This window comes from Neolamprologus multifasciatus, chromosome 12, assembly GCF_963576455.1.
Source record: "Neolamprologus multifasciatus chromosome 12, fNeoMul1.2, whole genome shotgun sequence".
NCBI lineage: Eukaryota > Metazoa > Chordata > Actinopteri > Cichliformes > Cichlidae > Neolamprologus > Neolamprologus multifasciatus.
In genome coordinates, this window is record NC_140450.1 from 22515520 (window position 1) to 22532360 (window position 16841).

Below are 16841 nucleotides of genomic sequence, written 5' to 3' on the forward strand. Positions count from 1 at the left end.
AGTGAGTGCAGATGGAATGAAAGAGGAAAAAGTAAAATCACAATTCATAGATATGTTTAAAAAAAAATAAATGAATATGATGTAAAGGGCGCTGAAACTTAATGTCACAAATATCAGTCATGTTTGACTGCAGCCACTGCGCACACATATAGAAAAACTTTCACAAACCTCTCCACTGCATTGAAAACAGCAAAGTCAAATGCACTTGAGTCAACAATGAAATTACTTACAGAGCTTGGCAGCAATCCCTTTCATCTCTCACTTTCCAAATCAAATTACAAAATGAATTTTCATGTTACATATTCTCTTATTTCATTTATGAAATGCTAGCTAGAATACTTATTCTAACAGTAAAAGTACATTTTTTTAGTGTCACATTTTCTGTTGGCTGAGGAAACACAAATGCATCATCAAACCTGTGCAATCAGAGTGTATGCACGGAAATGCATGTGCAAATGCATGATGATGCAAAGCTAGATTATTTGTCAGTGTGTTTTTTGTTTTTAACTATTTTACCCTCGGGTATTAAAGAAGCAAACCTAATCCTACTTCATCTGTCCTCATCTCCTGTCTCTTCACTTGTTCGCATCTCATCTTAATCTGCTCTTTTCCCACTTCATATCATCTTATCTCATGTGGTCTCAACTCATCCCCTAGTCATGTCTCATTACCTGTAACCCCATTAGATCTGTCTACATTACCTTTACTTCCTTTCATCACCCATCATCTCATGTTGCACTTTTTTCCATTCCTGGTTCCACTATTAGATCCAGATCATGCACTATGTACTCTATTTGGTAGAGAGGTATACAGTAAAACTAATAAGACAGAACAATAACGCTGCACTATAACCTCGGAAGATTATGCCACTGCTTTCTTCTCGGGCAAAGGAAAGGGCCAATAAGTGAACAAAAGAACTTGGATAAAGATGGCAGCAATAGGAAGTAAATAATGCTTGAATGCGGCAACTTTATTTGGCAAAATGACATTTCTCCACATTATGTAACTGAAAGGCTTATTGACGAAGCTGTAAGATCAATTTCAATGAAGTCACTGCATTCTTTCATTTACCTCTATAGCTGAGCATGGTGCACTTTTCCTATACAGATTTAATGGATAACAGAGCTTTTGCCAACCTCTGTAGGGAAACGTGTGCTAATGTGCTTAATCACTTTCAGAAAGCAATCTGGATGATGCTCAGAAAGTCTGGAGCACTTCAAAGATGATGAGATGAAAAGCTTTGGAGCAAGTGAAAGAAAATGCGCCTATATGATTTTATGCATGCTGTATCTTTAGTGTTGTTCTCATGAGATTTAATATTATGACAACATAACTTGAAAATGACATTCCATTTTATTTGACTGAAACTGAAACTTAAAAACTTGAAGTTTTCTCTCTGATGTTTTGGGCTGAATGATTTTTGTGAATGCAATCGTTACCATTAGCCTTCATGCTTGCTGGCATATGGTTTCTCTTGGGGCACCCTGACTCAGCATGATGTGTGGTGTGGGAATATACCTGCCATCAATCTCCAGCAGTGCCGCTGGTTTGACAACCAGCCACTTTTCATGAAAACAAAAAAGACAGGATGAACCTGTGGGCATGCATGGGCCTGTTGCAGCCTCTGTCTAAAGGCAAGGACACTGAGACAGATGGTCGTGAGTCTAGGGGACAGTCCCTCTGGAAGAAACGTTTGTGCGCAGGCTAAACAAAGCCAATGGCATCAGAGCATGCTGTCTGTTTAAAAACCCTACCAGGAAAGACTTGAAACTGAAATCAGCTGATCTGCTCGACGTATATGGAGAAACTGTGATGATAAAATGATACCAAACAAATTAGCTTGTAAGGCGGGCGGTTGTTTATGATCACCACATAAATCTACAACGAAACTGGATGTATATATTTGGCCAATACAGTCCTCGATGGTGGAGACAGTAAAGAAATCAGCGGACTGGAAACCGATGAGTGCATAGGGGCAGTGGGACATCGCATCAGCACAATCATGAAACTTGTCTTGTTTATTGAATTAGCAAATCAATAAAGTCTTGCCTGCTGTCTTCTATTTTCAGTCTTTGGGGGGAAAGAGGAAAAAACAGTACGACAACAGAAAAGCTGCTATGTGCGTATGGGACTACACGAGTCTTTACTCACAGAATCACTTGCGTTTTTACGCAGCTGCTCCTCCTCTCCCGTCACAGCGGCCGGGTCCACCACCAGCTTCTCGAAGCACGCTGAGCCGAGAGAGGAGCTCTTCTGCTGGTACACCATCAGCTGGGACATCGGGAGTTTTGGGCTTCCGTGCGCCGTGAGCTCTGGTTTGCTCCCCGTGGCCCCAGAAGCCGTGCCAAGAGGCTGTAGCAGAGGCTGTCCGCCGCTGCTGGTCCCAGGAACCGCATCGCTTCCGAGAGCCTTGTCTCCCTCAAAAGGTGCCGGGGTAGAGCAGCATAGGTTCGGCTGCGACGACGAAAATACCCGGTCCAGCTGTTTCTTTTTTCTCTTAAACATCCAAAGCCCCGATTCCTTCTTGCTGCCCTCCGCGCCCCCGGCACCACGACGCTCTGATCCCAGTTTCGGGCTCAGCCACGGCTTGGTTTTTTCCTGGAAATTCTTCCACATTCTCCGCTGGTAGGACAAGGACTCTTGTCCCTTGGCAGTGCTCTCGTGTTTCGGTGATTTTTGCTCCATTGTGCCTGTGCAGCAGCCAGCCAGCCTGAGCACACTCTGTATAGTGGACGGATGTCACAGTTGGGCAGCTGTGGCTCGGGTGCACTTCCACTGATGATCAGTTTTTAGAGCGCCAAGAACGAAACGCGCTGTGCGACGATGAAGGAGGGTGTCAATCTTCCTGCGAACCTTGCAGAATGCCTCTGCAGACTACTCTGTAAATTTTTATGTCCCACTGTGCAGTGGGCTAGTTAGAAGGAAGGCAAGAATTCATGTAAGATTTAAGATATCTCACCTCAGCGATGAAAGTTGGAGCACGTGTTGTGACTTAATCGCGATTGCGTAAGAGATTTTAAAATTATTCGCCCGCTTTTCTTTGACTCTCGTCCACGGTGTTTAACCAGGGGTTAGGCAAACTTACCCATTAATTATTGTATTCAAATGAAGGACGAAGCTGCACCACGCCGCCCTCTGGCCAACCGTGTCACTTGACTGGGTAATCTGTATGCTGGTGATTGCATAACAGTACCCCACAGTGCCTCGTGGAGATGTTTATAATTTAATTGTGGGTCCCATGTCATTCCCATTTGAGTTCATATCTTTGTATTTCAGTACTTTATCATACGTGCATTTTTTTAACCCTCCACTTTTTTGACCTTGGGAAAGCTGTGCAGACAGAGACTTGATGTCCCTTTTGTCACATGGATGGTCTCGCGCTGTTTAAGCAAGTCTGGATATGTTTCGCTGAATGTTATCACCCACGTGCAGCAGCGAGCAGGCATCACTGAGCAGCCTCCCCTCTCTCAGCTCTCTCTTTAGTAGCTGCGCTGATGTATAATAACTCATTACGTCTCCCACCCCCCGGCCCTTGTTTCAGCGCTGGCTGTTCTCTGCCCTCCTGTTTAACACTGTCCTCTCTCTCTTAGAAACAAACACACAGAGACAGTAAGAATGAAGAACACGGATTAATCGGAAAATTATCATCAGTCTTTAGTGCTGTGCGATGAATTCAGGTTCTCTTTGCTTGAAATTTCTGTTATCTCCCAAAATGAACCCTTTTCATTTACAGCTAACAGGATGGTGAAATGCTCTCAACGTCTCTTTAAGTTAAGTAAATCGTGGTGTAAGCCAAACTGTCCCTTTCAGCTCCCAGGCTTTTCTATAGTGCTTCCATGGAAAACTGATGAGTCTGCTCTGAGGCCTTTCCTCTTAATGACCTTGATCCCATTGATAAGAGACTAATCCACTGTGTGTGTGTGTAACAGAGAGGGAGAGAGATACATAGACATTTAAAAAGCATGAACTATTTTATTTCATGAGTATCTCCAAAAGTTGATTCTGTTCATCTGGACGTAGCGTATTCTGGGAGAAACGTTTCGTCACTCATCCAAGTGACTTCTTCAGTCTCAGCTGACTGCAGGATTCCCCAATCTTATAAACAGTACATTTGCATAATGACTGAAACCAGCCCACTGAAGGAACAATGGGCTGTGAGGTCAGTTCCTTAATCATAATTATGCAAATTCTCATGACCATTGATCAACAACCACTGACCAAAACCCACTGATCAAAGCCCACTGATCAATGGCCATGAGATCAGTATCAAGATATTTCATGAGTATAACTACATGTAATTCAGAGCCACTACCACACTTGAAACACAGTGTATCCTGTGATTAAACGAAGCAGAGATCCGATCTGTTCACCTGAATCAAAATACTTAGGGTTAGGTCAAGCCTTTAAATTTAGTCTGTTTGCTATCATTGAGTATGTCTTGTACAAATAATCTCTTATTTTTTTTTCCCCAGGCTCAGTCTAGAACTTGACCTATCTGGTACAAGCGGTTCCTCGTTGTTGGTAGCCCTTTAATAAATTAAGGTTAAGTGCTTCACCGAAGAAGCCACACAGGATTGAGCTTGCTTTTTTATTTAATTTGAAGTGTTTCCAATCAAAAAACATGTCTGCCACCCTTGTTCCCACAGGAACAAGCAAATCCAAGCGATCCATGGGGGAGTCTGTGTTACTTTTATCAGTGGGATTCAGTGACTCTGGATTTTAATTAAATTACAGAGCATTTGTATTTATACAGTCATTGCCCACCCTAAGCTTTATTTAAAGCTCTCCACGATAAGCATTTTCTGGCTTGTACTAATAGAGAGGAGCTTTAATGATGCACTTCCGTGGTCCAGCGCAAAGAGCCTGGATTAAACTGTATTTTAAACTATTAGCATAATACAGTAAGACAAACTCCAGGGAACTGGAGTGTCAAATGCAATATTTGAAGGCAATACAAACGATCAAAGTTGTGATGAAAAATAACAGCAAAAAACTGAAAAAGGTATTAGGTTATCTCATTAACCGCTTTTTTAAAAGCTGGTGTTTTGAGGTATGTTGTCACAAGAACTGCTGCTAAGAAGGCTGACCAGTTTCTCAGCAACATTTCTATGAATTACAACTATGTTCACGCTTTCTGGTCATCAAATATTTTGCAGAGTTAAACTGCCTCGCCACATAGACAATGCTTTTTTTTTTTGCAAGACTGTTCACACTGGCAGGCAGGCACACCCCCATGAAAGGAGACCACAGTTACCAAGTGACAACACAAACACATAATCTCTAAAGCTGGCTGAAGAACAGCACAGACCTGTGAGTATTCTTATATGACAAATAAAAAATTAGCAACATTTGTTTAACGTCTTTATCAAAATGATCAAAATGTCTCGTGATGCTCCCAGTGAAAGATAAAATATATAATATGCTTATTTTAACAAAAAGAATGATAAGGAGGATATTTGAGTGGAAACTATCACACTAATATATTTAATACATATCTCTTTGTAGACAGTAAGGATGTCTCATCATCAGTCTGACACACAGAGTCACACAAGGTAACCTTTCTCATTCACATATCTGTATTCAGTGCATACATTCAGTATATTGCAGTCATTTACTTTTCACTTTCAATTTGTGTGGGTTGCTAATTCAGTTTAAAATCCGATCTGCACTTAAGAGGTGAATAAGATGTGCGTCGACCGCTCGCTGATGGGATTGAATTAAGGTTGTGAACATTTCGAACACCGCTGTGAATCAAACTGATAAAATTAATCCTTAATCCACAACAGCCTCAGACAGGTCCAACACAGCATGCACAGGGACATCAAGACAGAACCCAAGGGCATGAAAACCAATGTACAACATTTCAATCCATCTTCATTCTCTCTCTTAGTAGATCAACTCTTTGTAGAATTGCACTTTAAAATGACTTTTTTCTTCTTCAACATGACTTTGCAATATTTGCAACACATGTTTTTGCATCTTCTAAATACTAAAAACCCCAATAAAGAGCTTCTAAAACATTATAAGCTTGATATTTTTTTGTTTACTTCCCGATTAAGGCCAGATGTCTTGGAAGGTCGTTTGAGGGGTCAGGATAGGCCGCTAGCTGTGCTGCTAGAACAAGCTCTCAGAATCAAAGAGGAGGTGACAGCTGGTCTGCAGTCCAGCCATGGCTCCGTCCAAATTGAGGCACTGTCCCGCAAGCTGTTGGAGAATCACATACTCACCATTACACGTATTGTTAAACAACTCAGCATGGGCATACAGGTATGCAAGGTGGTGGAAGTAAGTTGTGGAAAGTGCTGTTGCGTGCATGTTTAGGTATTAAAGTATTGTGTAAGTCTTTTTCTTGTTTTGTGTGGAATATGCTGTACGTCTTTTAGGTGGGTGAAGTCAAGCATATGTGCTGATTGTCTCCTTTTCTGGCTGTTCTCTTCTCCTTGTATTGTTTGATGTGCAGCACACCCACGCCGACTCATGCCCACAAACTCCCAGCTGATTTGATTACACCTGATAGAATGGTGCAGTGCTCAAATAAAGCCTACTTGACTTCTCGCCATCATCAGCTCATGCACATTTTGTCTGTATAAGCATAAAGTGATCATGTGCACAGTATGTGGTTAACTAAATACTCTCAAGTTATGCATTTAAATTCTAACAGCTATTCTCCTGACAGTCAAGCAGAAGAACTGCAAAAGAGTACACGGGTCTTAGTCTCGCGGAACAAGTGTGAGGGTGTGTGGAGTCATCTTTCACTGAGCAGAACATCAAACCACACTCTGAGAGCTGCCTTACAGAAGTAGGGCACCGGAATGAAACATTCAGCTTCATTAGTGTATACCAAATGGGCCATTAGCATGATTAGAGGCTATCATCGTTTGAAATATTACATGAAGGCCAACAAACTAATTAATCCTGCAAATCAAGAAGCAATCAACTAAGTAAAGGACTGAATACTTCGCAAAATCAAATGTAAGCCACATCACACAGTCACACTGTTTGCTTTCATGATAATGCCAGAGGGTAATCCGTTTGATTTGAGGTTATTTTACACATTCAGCAATCATTCAGCAATCAGTCATGCAAGTGCACTGATGAAATTCTGCCAGTTTTAAGTGAGCTTTTGTAGCAAAGCACGTGTTGTTTGCATTTAATGTTTATCTTGATGGCATTGAATGCTGCATAATTAGTTCAAATCCGAAGCTTCCTGCTGGTACTTTCCAAACAAATCATGCACTTCCTCATCTGGTTTTTCACTTAATTTGCTTGGGAAACAGTCACATACTTTTTTTAACAAATGTGAAACATGCTGTCTTTGTTCTGGGTAAAGGGATTAGAGAAAGAGATGGCCCAGCGGGACTCTGTCACCTCTGGAGTGGCACACGCTGTTCAAAACATGGACCAGAAAAACACAGCTGGCGTCGGAGACCTGAGAGGTAGAGTAGCCAGGTAGGCACTGTGTGAGTCCTGAGTCAGACATTGCTTTCAAATGCTGAGGTAAAAACTGCACAGCAAGTGAAGGAAACAAGAAGGCATTATTTAGGTTCACTGGAGTGATCTGACGTCCCTCGCTGATGCCCTGCGTGTTTTTCTCACTCACTAATGAAGTGAAATTGTTTAGCCTTCATTCTGTCTAGCAACTCCTCGCCATTGCACAACCTCAAATCAGTCCTGGCATACACACAGACATGCACATGCACATGCACAGATGCAATTATTTTGTTCCCACCTGGGTGAGGTTCCCAGGTTTAAATGCGCTTTAGATGCTGATTAGCACTTGTTCATTATTCTGTGATTCTGTGCACATCACACTTACTGCACTGGATTGCTGAAAAGTGTCTGTCATCTCACGTATATTGTGAGGCCTTTTGATGTGTAGTTGCCTAGACCTAATTATTTCTAACACTTCTGGCATCCACTGATCAGTGCATTTCATGTGTAAAGAGATAGAAGACAAAGATATGTCATTTACAAAGCAGGCATATCAGTGAGATTTCAGGGGGTGGAAATGGGGCTGATGCAGGGTCCAATAAAGAGAGAAGAAGAAAAACAAGTGGTCAGTGTGATAGCCTCTTTCATGTTGTTCATAATTAATAAGGTAAGCTAAGGGTCAGTGGTTTTTGTGTTGGTTGGCACTGGTCAGTGAAGCATTAAGAGAAGCACTGGACTGGTCTCCAGGGAAAAAACTCAAATTTCAGACCAATCGTTCATCACAAATACTTTAAAGACACGCACTCACACAGGCAGGCCCAATAAAGCCGTAAGAGAAAGCCTTAACAGGCTGACATCTTGAACCAAGCAATGAAAGGAAGGAAGCTGTACTGCTATGCTGATTAAAAGAGTTGCTGCAGTTGATACTTATCACTTCAATTGAATTCAAAGTTTGCTAAAAGCAACATTTTCCAAGTCGGAGGCTGTAAGTTGTGTTTTTGCAACGTCCTAATTGCTTTTGGTGATAAAGAGATTTCTCACTTAACCCTCTCAGGCTCAAATTAAATTTTCTGATTAAAAAAAAACTCATAAAATATGTATGTGGGGTAATCAGGTTGTTAGTTTTTAACTGTTGCAAATCTGCAACGTCTGCCTTGAGAGGGTTAATTTATTCTCATAGTTTTTTGGGGTGGGTGGGAGCGTCTTTGTACCAGTGAGTCATTAGTAGATGCAAACAAATGACCACTGAAATGTGTTCAGAGTAACCATCCGCACTGCTAAGGTTTTACCAGAGCCTCTTCTTCTTATTTATTTCATGATCTTGCCTTTCAAATTGATAACAGCAGCAGTGTAACATTTTTTCCTTCTAATTTTGTGGTTCTAATATAGAACTTCTTTTTTTTTTCTAGTCTTTTGCTCATCCCTCTTTCTTCACACCTTCCCCAAACTCCCTTCAATCCTATTTTTCTCATTCAGTGGTCTCTCACCAGCTCTCTGTTCTTCCCCACCTATTATCGCAGGTGTGATTCCAGCATTGCCAAGCTGAGCGCTGACGTGAGCTTCAGAGAGCAGCGGGTGATCAGACTGCAGAGGGAGGTTCGAGAGCTCAGCGAAGCTGTGAATGGACAGTTCAAAGAGCTGGAGGACAAGGTGAGGGAAAAAACGTATGCATGCTGACAAGGGTTTAGCAGAAAAGGAGTTAAGAGAGCAGTTGAGCAAAACTTTGCACTGTGTGCAAATCAGCTACTACACCAGTGCCCCAAAGAGAGTTTTCACAAGTCATAAGTGAATATTGTAACATGTATTTGCCATATTTAGGTTCTTTTTTTGTCTCTGTGACACTGATGCCATCAAAAGCATTATTCCCCAGTATGATAGCATACTGGCACGAACTGGCATTCATGATCATTACCCCTTGCATCTCCTCTTTCTAAACACACGCTCAACACAATATTCATTCATTCATTTGAATTCTCTATTCCCAAACTAAAGGATAATGTACTGTTTTGTTATTATCATTATTAATTTTTTTACATTTGTAGAGAGAGGTTGTGTTTATTTGAAAGCTTGATACATGGAAAGGATCATAATCTGGGAATATAAACAGTATTTATCCACACTGTACACTTCATTAGGTACACCTTGCTAGTACTGGGTTGGGCCTCCTTTTGACTTTAGAGGTGCCTGAATTTTTTGTGGCATAGATTAAGCAAGGAGCAAGAAAACCTCCTTGGAGATCTTTGTCCATATTGACATGATAGTATTTCACGGTTGCTACAGATATGTCAGCTGCACATCCATGCTTTGAATCTCTTATTCTGCATCATACAAAAGGTGCTCCTGACTGTGGAGGCCAAGATTCGCATAGGCTGTGGTGTCCAAACAATACTCATCTGCTACTAAGAGGCCCAAAGCAAACAAGAAAATACTCACTCATCATCACACCATCATCACCAGCAGTCTGAACTGCTGATACAAGGCGGGACAGATCCATCCTTTCATCCTGTTTGCGCCAAATGATGACCATAACTTTTGAATACAGCAATTGCAGGTTCATCAGACCAGGCAACATCTTCAGTTGTGCAGTTTTGGTGAGTCCAGGCAAATTGTAACTGGAGAGGTACATTTTGTGGTCTTCTGCTGTTGTAGCCCATCGGCTTCAATGTTTCATGTCCTATGTTCAGAGATGAACTTCTGCATATCTTGGATATAGAAAGTGGTTATTTGACTTCAGGTTGCTTTCTCAGCAGCCTGAAGCTTTTAGGCCATTCTCCTCTGACCCTCGGCATCAACAAGCCATTTTCACCCTGAGAACTGCCACTCACTGGATATTTTCTCCTTTTCAGGTCATCGTAACCCTAACCCTAGAGAAGGTTGTGCAGGAAAATCCCAGTAGATCAGACCAGGCCAGGCCAACCTGGCACTAGCAATCATATCATGTTCAAAGTCGCTTAAATAACCTTTCATCCCAAATATTCAGTTTCAGCTCGTCATCTTGACCACATCCACATACTTAACCCACTAAGTTAACAAGCAGTTAAACAGGTGTACCTAACAAAGTGGCCCAGTGAGTATATTTTGCTGTTTATCCGAGAGAGGATGGCTAGCTGAGCTGTGATGGGATGACATTTGGAGCTTACTGCTGCTGAGTGAGTTTGACCTTATCAAACAAACTCAGAGGCTCAGTCATAACCAGAGTTTGAAAGAAATAAATGAGATGGGAAATAAATTAAAATGGGATGTCAAGGTCGTCATGAAAAAGCGTTCACCCCACCCCCATCTACACCTCCCGCCCACACCCTACCTTTTTTTTGTGACAAGGTCAAAGGTCAATATGAAAACCCTGGATTACGATAAGTATGTCACATATTATAATGCTTTTTACTTGACCTAAAGCAACCAAAAGTGCCTTCAACACTGATGTAGCCAGCTTTCAGTTGTGTTGGTGGTATGGGGTGGTAAATCACTGTGATGACAGCGCATTAGCTGTGGGCCAGTGGTCAAGCGCCTACCATAAAAATAATTGAAAACGCATACAAAGTGGGTCACCGGTGTAACTCTCAGTCATGAGTGGCCACAGGAGTGGTGCATAGCACAGTCTGCTCAGCAAAGCAGAAAACACAAAGGGGTAAAGGTCAGAAACAAAGCTGACGATAAAAGACGGTCCATCGTGGTATGACAGATTATGTTTGTGTGTTTTCTTGTCACTAGATTCATGTTGAGCTTAGAAGACTGGAGGCCTCACTGACAAAGTCTTCTAAGGACCTAAAACACTCGATGTCTGATCTGCGTAGACAAGTTAAGCTATTAGAAGACAAGTAAGACTGTTAATCATGATTCCTAATGATTCCTGGAGACACCCAACAATGCACCAGGTCATTCCATGAATTTAGCTGCTGATCATGCATTTTCTGGCAGCTACTGTGAAAAGTTGACAACTTTTTTAGTTGATTTGCTGTTTAATAGTGTTCCTCAAAACGCCAACATAAATTCTTACCTACAACCATTCCCAACTATAGTTACAGCTGCTCCAGGGCTACACATTCCCAAGCCACATTCACCCTGAAATATTAATGCAGGAGGCGCAATAATGGTGAAAGCTTGTTGTCCATTTACTATTCCATCTGAGAAACAATGTCAAATGGAAGCAATATATAAACATTTTAGAAACAGAGAGACGCAAATGATAGATATGTTCTATTGAATAATGTTGTACTTGCAATGGAAAGCAGCCCACTGATCATATTAGAGCCAAAAGAACAGATAAAAATAGGCGATTTTTGTGTTTCTGAAATGCGTCACAATAATAATGTTGAAAACAAGCAAAAAAAAAAAAAGAGGCTTCCTTTATTTTATTTGGATTATACATTTAATATATTATATATCCATCCACCCACCTAGGCTGTGCTTGACCATTGATGGATAGAGCTGAAAAAGATGAAACATACCGAGTGATGTTGTCTACACGTTACTCAACCTAATTAGTTTTTTCGTTTTTAAGTGGCCAGGTCATTTTTTTTGAAAGTAGGCACTGCTGATGTCAGAAAGATTTTTTTTTTTTTAAATTAATGTTCAGTCTACAAAGAGAGTTTATTGGATTTTGAATCCTGGATGTCATTGGTTCTTTTTGTTCTGACTGTCTCATGTATGACTACACTGAGCCACACTTGCTGGGAGATTTTCTTAGATGCAGTTTAGGCATTAAAGGCCTCATTAGTCTCAAGAAGGTAGTCAGTCAGGATGACCTTTGTTTTTTAAGTGATGAGATCAAGTGTCCGCTGGATGTGGCGATGCAGGGACATCTGAAAACTTATCTAACAAGAGCCAAGCCAATTGTCATGTTGTCTAGTGTCAACGTGAACTGCATTAGGCAGCTAGAATGATAACGGAGTGCAGTTTTGTCACACCTGTACAGAAAAAATGATTTGCACCAGTGACACACAGGCGAGTGTCTACTGATTGTCTCAAGGACACTTTAGACAAGAGGAATAAGACTAAAGAAGGTCTCGAGGTACTTGCTTTTTGAGTCCTATAGTATTACACAGCCCACACAATATTTCATTCAGTTTGGTTGCAGCTTCCATCAGAAACATTTCAGTACGGTTCATCAAATGAGAACCACATGCAGCTTTCAGTGACCACCTCCCCAGATATTACAAAGAGAGAAACATTTATATGGTCCAAATACAAGTACAGCATTCAGAGCTACAGAGCACAAAATTTCCCACCACTGTTTTTCACACTGCTGTTTTGGTGTTTCTCAGTGGTGAGCTTGACGTGACATTAAGCAAAACAAGAAGCACTGTTGCTGATGAAATCTCACGTCTGATTACCAGACTGTGAAATTATGAACACTGACTTTTTAACTGTTAAACCTAAAGCATGTTCCTTTTATAGTAAACTTACGGGTTACAAATTATTAATTTAGTACTTTCATTCTCAATCACACAATCACACATTTTTACTCGAAAGCTATTTAGTAGAAGTGGAAGTACTAATAAAGCATTGGTTTTCTAAATAGACACAAACTTTATTTCCTGTAGGGCTAAACTAGCAGAAAAGAACTGCATGTCCTTGAAAGTTGCAAGACTGTGTAAACATTTAGATCCTAAGACATTTATAATGAAAAGTCTTTACCTAAATGTAAAGAAGTAAAGCTATTACAGTTCACTTTGTATTCCTTGTGTCTTTGCAGAATGACAGGAGATCTTGACGAGGGCAAGGAGCAAACAGCAAAATTGAGGACCTGGACAGAACAACAGCTCAAGAGCTCTCTCCAGTCACATGTCAAGGACAACCAGGAGCTGGTTTCACTATTACAAGACAAAATGGTACAATATACATAATGGTTTAAAAATGTTTGATATGTACACCCACTGAAAACTTCATTAAGTACACATGTTCAATTCTACATATTTAGGTATATTGACATGGTCAAGATGACCTGCATGAGAATGGGGAAGAAAGGTGTTTCAGCTGACTTTGAACGTGGCGTGGTTGTCAGTAAACAGGAAATTGAGGCTACACTTTGCACAGCTCACTAAAAGCAGACAATAGGAGATTGAAAAAATGTTGTGTGGTCTGGTGAGTCTCTCAAAGGGGCCAAAAGTGTGTCACACCATTGCATCACCACCACCCTGAACCACTGATACGAGACAGGATAGATATATGATTCGTGTTGTATATACCAAATTCTGCCCCATAAATCATGGATCCATCCTGTCTGGTATCAGTGGTTCAGGGTGGTGCTGGTGGTGCAATGGTGTGGCACACTTTTGGTAAACAGACATTCTGTACTTAAGTAGAAGTACAGATACCAGTGCTGAAAAATACTCCAGTAAAAGGTGAAGTTGAAGTAAGTTGAATTTTTCTAAACAAAGGTACTCAGCTTGAATCAGGTAAGTAGAACATGAGCAGAGAAAAAAGGGGAAATAAAAATTAGCTCTTTTTTCTGTTGCCTAGATTGTAGATGGTGACTTTGCCTCTAAACAGGAAAATTAGTAAGCAAGAGGTTAAAGGTAGGTTCAGTGTGTGGGAAACCCTAAAGTCAGTAATAGTGGCTCAGCGTGGGGAAAAGAATCACAACTCACCTATTGAGAGCTCCAGTAGTCTATGATCAGCTGAAATGCTGCTCTTTGTGGATGGACACAACTGAATTCAACCAGATGTCAGGACGTGTTTCATGAGTTGTCCTGGCTGATTTCCATCCACTGCAGTGACAGTACACTGTTTACTCTAATTAAGTACAAAGTATTTGTACTTTGTTACTTAATTACTTCCCACCTCTGCTATGATTTATTTATTCATTTTAGATGTTGTGGACTATAGTATGAAAATTATATAACTACGCTCCACCAAGTTTAAAAACTGAATTTTCATGTGTATGCTGTGCTTAGTTAGGGGCGGAGTCTAGATTGGCTGACCGCCTGCTTGCCCTGGAGGCACGTGTGGAGAAGTTTGACATCCAGCAGAACCAGGCTGACCGCAGTCGGCATGATCAGCTGAAACACTCAGAAAATAAACTTAGCAGAAGAATAACCTTAGTGGAGAACAACCTTCATCAGGAGCTGCAGCTGCTCAAACAGCAGTACCACAAAGGTGGGTGATCACTGCTGGTAACTTGCTGTCATCAGAGAGCAAACACACATGTACCGCATGTTCTTCACCATACACGTCAAGGAAAATAATGGACATGCGAGAGCAATTCACAAGAGTCTGAAAAATAGAAAGAAAAGAAAAAAGAAAAATACTTATAATAAGTAATCATAAAATGAATATAAGAGATTAACCCCACCAGGCAGCCAACATTTATTTTTACCACAATTGAGATGTTTATTCTTTCCTTTAATTACAGTAGTCACTGACTTGGTGTTGATATGTTAAACAGGAGTTCAGCTCGGATGCTTTCCAGCTCATCATGTGGTCTAATAATTGGCTGTACAACAGTAGTATAAAGGATCTTATTCTGCACATATGTAGTTACAACACAGCTAGTATGCTGCGAGCCAATCCACAGGAATAGGCAGTCAACTAGCCTGCCAAATACTCTAGCTCGTCTCCCTATCATGCTGTTGTTGACATTCATCCTCATCTCATTTCCCAGGATGCCTGACACTAGATCTCACATCTGCCTCCCTTCCTGACAGTCTCTCTCACTCCACAGCTCTTATTAAAGAACAGACATATAAAAAAGTGCCCAAACTTCCCTTGGTAAATAAGACCATGGGTAAACTGATCTATGAATCACTACTCAGCCACTGCTAACAGCACTCCAGAGCCATTCATCCACTGTGCTATTTTAAGTGTGGGATGAAAAGAAAGAAGGAGATGGTATGAGAGAATGAATGCATAATTGATGAGAGTTGTAAATATTCGTGGCAAGAAAGACATTGAGTTATGGAGCTGGAAAGAGAAGATACTTAATATCTCAAAGGGAGCCTTTCAACCCCACAGTCTGTTACTTCCTAGAATACATTCTGTAATAAAAATGCATCAGCTCTATGTACTGTTACATAATTAACTAGGTATTAAAAATATAAGTAATGATTGGGAGCAATTAAGCATAGAATAGGGGGGGAGACCACAGGGACAGGAGATAGAGCAAGATGAAGGATGTCATTAAATCAAAAATAAAACACAAATATGACATGTTGAATGCAGTACGCTTTCATAATTAGAACTAGGATGGTTTTAAAAGACTTAATGTTATGAGCCCACAGGAGGAAAGTCCTTCCAGTACCATCATAGCACATCCCTCATCCAGCAGCAATGACCTGAATTATTTTCACCTCAAATGCTGTATGTTCAGTGATGATTTATGCACCCTGCCTCTGTTTGAATAGGGTTCCAGTCTGTGCATGATGCAATTGAATCACTGAGTCAGATATGTGACATCAAATCTCGCCTTGACAAGGAGAAGCTTGAGAAGGATATCAGCCACATCCGCAGCAAGGTGCTCAAGTAGTAGTGACATACGCTGAAGAGGAACTTGTTTTTTCTTGTCACACCTATCCTGAAGCAAAAGATTGGATCAAAGGCTTGGAAGTAAAACCCTCTGGATGTTACTACATTCATCTTTAAAACAAAAAAACACTGCTGTTTTAACTGTATTTAATCTACCTTCTCTTTAAAAACCAGGTAAATGATCCAGTAAGTACTGTATATTAGCAAATCACCAAGAGCTGCTATTCACAGTAAGATACCTACCTTTTCACAACTCACTATATTTTTAACTTTGCAATGTTTTGACTGTAAAACCTTTAAATACCATTGTACTTAAATGATATCACACTGATAAACTTGTGTATTTTGAATATTATTTTAGTATTATCTAATAAAGGATGTATTTTTTTTAAATATATAAATACCTTTATGTTTCTGTAAACAGATGTCAGTGACTTTCATCTTACAGACCTCCTCACCTGCAGGAGTACTTCCGTGTTCAGTGTTTTTAGATTGTTGATCTCGTGATGGTGTTGGGGGGCATATACAAAACACTGCCGAAACCCGGGATCGAACCAGGGACCTTTAGATCTTCAGTCTAACGCTCTCCCAACTGAGCTATTTCGGCTACACACACCTTAAGTAGGAGGTGGACGCAGGGGCATTGGTGGGCCACGTGATGCGTTTGGCTAGTCGTGATGTTGTTCACTTCATTGTGCTCTTACGTTACCCTGCAACACTCCTTTATTAATCTATAATGGTGTGACCTAACAGATATTAAAATAATGTTAAAAGCAACCATGATGAGACAGTAACTTATCGATTTTTGTTATTCGGCTCGGCCCATAATCAGGAGTTCATATGAATTGATTATGTTGCGTCAGTAATCAGTCAGTGAAGCCCTCAATCTTTCAGCGGTCTGAAACCTGAAGGATAAAAAAAGAAGAAAAAATATTTTCGTGGCCAGT

The 16841-nt window shown here is 40.8% G+C and overlaps 2 protein-coding genes and 1 non-coding gene across 7 annotated transcripts in view; 1 reads left to right on the forward strand and 2 right to left on the reverse strand.

The window, feature by feature from the left end:
* The window catches only part of LOC146506965 (multiple C2 and transmembrane domain-containing protein 1-like), a 143569-nt gene extending 140495 nt beyond the window's left edge, over positions 1-3074 (reverse strand). For all 3 annotated transcript variants that reach the window (XM_085181450.1, XM_085181451.1, XM_085181449.1), the window contains exon 1: positions 2152-3074. In XM_085181450.1, the coding sequence (XP_085037576.1) occupies positions 2152-2685 (534 nt within the window). In that variant the 5' untranslated portion in view covers positions 2686-3074. The remainder of the gene's footprint in view (positions 1-2151) is intronic.
* Positions 3075-3231: 157 nt separating this feature from the next.
* On the forward strand, positions 3232-16841 carry fam81b (family with sequence similarity 81 member B). 3 transcript variants are annotated; one of them, XM_085181473.1, is made up of 9 exons: positions 3232-5310; positions 5506-5552; positions 6060-6267; positions 7331-7449; positions 8952-9081; positions 11143-11249; positions 13127-13262; positions 14328-14529; positions 15774-16841. In XM_085181473.1, exons 2-9 carry the CDS (start codon positions 5515-5517, stop codon positions 15893-15895), a joined length of 1062 nt encoding a protein of 353 aa, XP_085037599.1. In that variant the 5' UTR covers positions 3232-5310; positions 5506-5514; the 3' UTR covers positions 15896-16841. The 3 variants fall into 3 exon arrangements, with proteins under 3 accessions (XP_085037599.1, XP_085037600.1, XP_085037598.1); XM_085181474.1 differs by having other exon boundaries at positions 3232-5552; XM_085181472.1 differs by having other exon boundaries at positions 3232-6267.
* Positions 16429-16501, reverse strand: trnaf-gaa (transfer RNA phenylalanine (anticodon GAA)). The gene has a single exon. It is a non-coding gene; the product is annotated as a tRNA-Phe (tRNA).

Excerpts from the sequence above, each read along its gene's own strand:
- fam81b (XM_085181472.1), top strand. The coding sequence starts at position 5,809 with ATGCACAGGGACATCAAGACAGAACCCAAGGGCATGAAAACCAATGTA. Across the intron at positions 6,268-7,330 it reads AACTCAGCATGGGCATACAG|GGATTAGAGAAAGAGATGGC; the intron begins GTATGCAAGGTG and ends TTCTGGGTAAAG. Across the intron at positions 9,082-11,142 it reads TCAAAGAGCTGGAGGACAAG|ATTCATGTTGAGCTTAGAAG; the intron begins GTGAGGGAAAAA and ends TCTTGTCACTAG.